Raw genomic sequence first — 3,179 nt, 5'->3', positions numbered from 1 at the left:
CGGCTCCGCCCACTCCCCCCGGCCTGTCTTAGGAATCTTCCCTCGCAGTCAAGTAACCCACGTTCAGGGCGGAAACTGAAAAACAGCGACCGAAGCGGGGACGTCCTCTCCCCTCCCCTCCCGCCCCTCTGCGCCCCACCCCCCTTTCCTTCCAGCCCACTCCCCACACCGGGTTTTGGGCTTGGGGACTGTCCCTACCGCTTCCGCACGTGCACTTTCCTTTGAAGGGGGACGTCGCTGCGCCGGACCCCTCAGGGACCCCCAGCACCCGGGTCCCGAGCCCACTGCCCGCTTTGGCGCCCCGCAGACGCCGCTACACACTGACCCCAGGCCGGCTGCGCTGGGACCACTTCAACCTGACCTACAGGTGCGATGTGGCCCCGGAGGGGGAAGGGGAGCGGGCGGCCCGGCTGCCACCTGACTGTGACCCTTCCCCAGGATCCTGTCCTTCCCTCGGAACCTGCTGAGTCCCCGGGAGACCCGGCGGGGCCTGGCTGCCGCCTTCCGCATGTGGAGCGACGTGTCCCCCTTCAGCTTTCGCGAGGTGGCCCGCGAGCAGCCCAGCGACCTCCGGATAGGTGGGCGCCGCGGCCCTGTCCCCCCCCCTCCCCGGCCTCGAGGCCCTGTCTGAGCCCCGGGCTCCCCGCAGGCTTCTACCCGGCCAACCACACGGACTGCCTGGCGTCCCCGCTGCACCACTGCTTCGACGGCCCCACCGGCGAGCTGGCCCACGCCTTCTTCCCCCCGCACGGCGGCATCCACTTCGATGACAGCGAGTACTGGATCCTGGGCCCCACGCGCTACAGCTGGAAGAAAGGTGACCCGCCACCATGCCCCGGTGGGGCCCGCGTGCTCAGCACCGCGGTGCGCCGCCGCGGGATGGCTTTGGGGCAGACGGCAGGAGGGCCTTGGGGGGGCCGGTGGCTGCTGTCTGGGGTCAGGCAGGCAGGGGACGGGAGGCTGCGGGCGCCCGCGGGCCTGGGTGTCAGCGGCCCTGAGGCTCCCCCACCCCCACGCCGCTGGAGAGGCCGCCGGAGCCGCATTCCTGGGTGCAGAGCTCACCGCCCAGGCTCGGGCCCGGGACATTCTTATCTTACCGCGGCTGTGGCTGTGGGCGCCCAGCGCTGCAGCCGATGTTGCTGGGCCTCGGGGCGCAGGCCTGCGGGCGGGCGGAGGGGCTGGGCCGGGGGCTCCGAGGTGCTGACCCGCGGGGCCTGTAGGCGTGTGGCTCACGGACTTGGTGCACGTGGCGGCCCACGAGATCGGCCACGCGCTGGGCCTGATGCACTCACAGCACGGCCGGGCGCTCATGCATCTCAACGCCACGCTGCGGGGCTGGAAGGCGCTGTCGCAGGACGAGCTGTGGGGGCTGCACCGGCTCTACGGTGAGTACCCCCGGGTGGGCGGGCGGGCGCTCCAGACGGGCCCTGAGCCAGGTGCCTCCCCACAGGCTGCCTGGATCGTCTGTTTGTCTGCGCGTCCTGGGCGCAGAGGGGCTTCTGCGACACCCGCCGGAGGCTCATGAAGAGGCTGTGCCCGAGCAGCTGCGATTTCTGCTACGGTGACGCCTGGGGCGGGGCTGGGGACTGCTTGGGCCTGGGTCTCCCAGTCTTGGCTGTGGTGTGGGTGACAGGGGCACTGATGTGGTGGCACTTTTCTCTGCCTCGAGCAGAATTCCCCTTCCCCACAGTGGCCACCACCCCACCGCCCCCCAGGACTAAAACCAGGCTGGTGCCCGAGGGCAGGAACGTGACCTTCCGCTGTGGCCAGAAGATCCTCCACAAGAAAGGCAAAGTGTAGTGAGTGACCAGTCAGTGCTGGGCGGGCATGTCCTGGGCTGCGGAATGTGGTCCTTACCCGCAGGAGTCTCCCCTCCCCCCACAGCTGGTACAAGGACCAGGAGCCCCTGGAGTTCTCTTATCCCGGCTACCTGGCCCTGGGTGAGGCACACCTGAGCATCATCGCAAACGCCATCAACGAGGGCACCTACACGTGTGTGGTGCGCCGGCACCAGCACGTGCTCACCACCTACTCCTGGCGTGTCCGTGTGCGGAGCTGAGCCTGCCCAGTGCCCTGCTGGGCTGGGAGTCCCTGTGATAAAGTACTTTCTGTCCAATGCGTCTGCGCCTTCTTGGGAGGGTGGCAGGATAGGTGGCCAATCTGGGCCTGCAGCAGGTGGGGCGGAGAGCCCCACCCAGCCTCTGTCCCCCTGGATGTGGGGTTTTGGGGCCAGGACACCTGCTAATGCCCCAGTTCGCTGGCATGAGGACACAGCTGATAGGGCAAGAAGGGATTTGCCAAGAAAACCTCTGGGAACAGTGGAGTAAACGGAGGCCCAAGAGCCAGCAGCATTGCCACGTGTGAGCCACACAGAGAAGCGGGATCCCTGGGTAGGAGCTGCTCAGGGATGGGTGAAGCAGTTTCTGGGGCTGGTCCTGGCAGGGTGGGGCACTGGGCATCAGCCTCCCATGAGGCCTGTGAACGGGGGCTGGTGAGGTACAGCAGTAGCAGGTACAGGGGGCTGGGGACCAGCTTGGGCAGAGGGGGAGGCCCCGGGGTGGCAGTGAGTGCCCCCTGCTGCCTGAGGCTGACCCCCTGCTGGGCCAGGAAGAGCCTGGCCCACCTCGGATCAGAGGCCACGTGGTCTCCACCCTCATCCTCTTCCTCCAGAGCTGGCTGGCCTCTGGCTCCCTCCTAGGAGTGCCCGCGGGACCCAGCCTGGGGCCAGCCCACTGAAAAGTCACACCAGTGCTTTCCTCGAGGAGTATCTTACTACATTTTAAACATGTAATGGCCTTATGTATAAGCCTGCTGCGGCGAGGCCATCCACACAACCGTGTTGAGGGCGGTCCTGGGGCTGAGGCCTGTGTGGATGGGGCTGGTCTGGACACCCCGAAGGGCGGGGAGGCCTCACTCGTTCTGATGCAGAAACAGGAAATCTCCTGCCCCAAAGACTGAAAAATAGACCCGACACCCACTCCTTCCCAGCTCTCTTCCAAATCATGGCCTGCCTCTGTGCACGTGTGTGTGTCATGTATCTGAGTGTACGTGTGTGTGCATGCCTGCATGTCAATGCATCTGCATGTGTGTCTGCACGCGCGTCTATGCTGTCCACACCAGGCACCTACAATTGTCGCTTGCTCTCAATGAGCAAGTTGGATATATCTAAAGTCTTTTCC

General features: G+C 66.2%; 1 protein-coding gene across 1 annotated transcript; it reads left to right on the top strand.

The window, feature by feature from the left end:
• Nucleotides 1-227: 227 nt before the first annotated feature.
• Nucleotides 228-2,116, top strand: MMP23B (matrix metallopeptidase 23B; the record flags this gene model as incomplete). The annotated part of the gene is made up of 7 exons (XM_008583879.1): nucleotides 228-367; nucleotides 439-578; nucleotides 650-817; nucleotides 1,221-1,385; nucleotides 1,451-1,561; nucleotides 1,673-1,799; nucleotides 1,885-2,116. Coding segments are annotated over 7 exons (1,026 nt in total), but the record flags the coding sequence as incomplete, so codon positions are not given.
• Between the last annotated feature and the right edge of the window lie 1,063 nt (nucleotides 2,117-3,179).

The sequence above is a fragment of the Galeopterus variegatus genome, unplaced genomic scaffold, assembly GCF_000696425.1.
Source record: "Galeopterus variegatus unplaced genomic scaffold, G_variegatus-3.0.2 Scaffold3068, whole genome shotgun sequence".
Taxonomy (NCBI): domain Eukaryota; kingdom Metazoa; phylum Chordata; class Mammalia; order Dermoptera; family Cynocephalidae; genus Galeopterus; species Galeopterus variegatus.
Note: the sequence above shows the minus strand (reverse complement) of the source record. Positions and strands in the feature narration are given on the sequence as shown.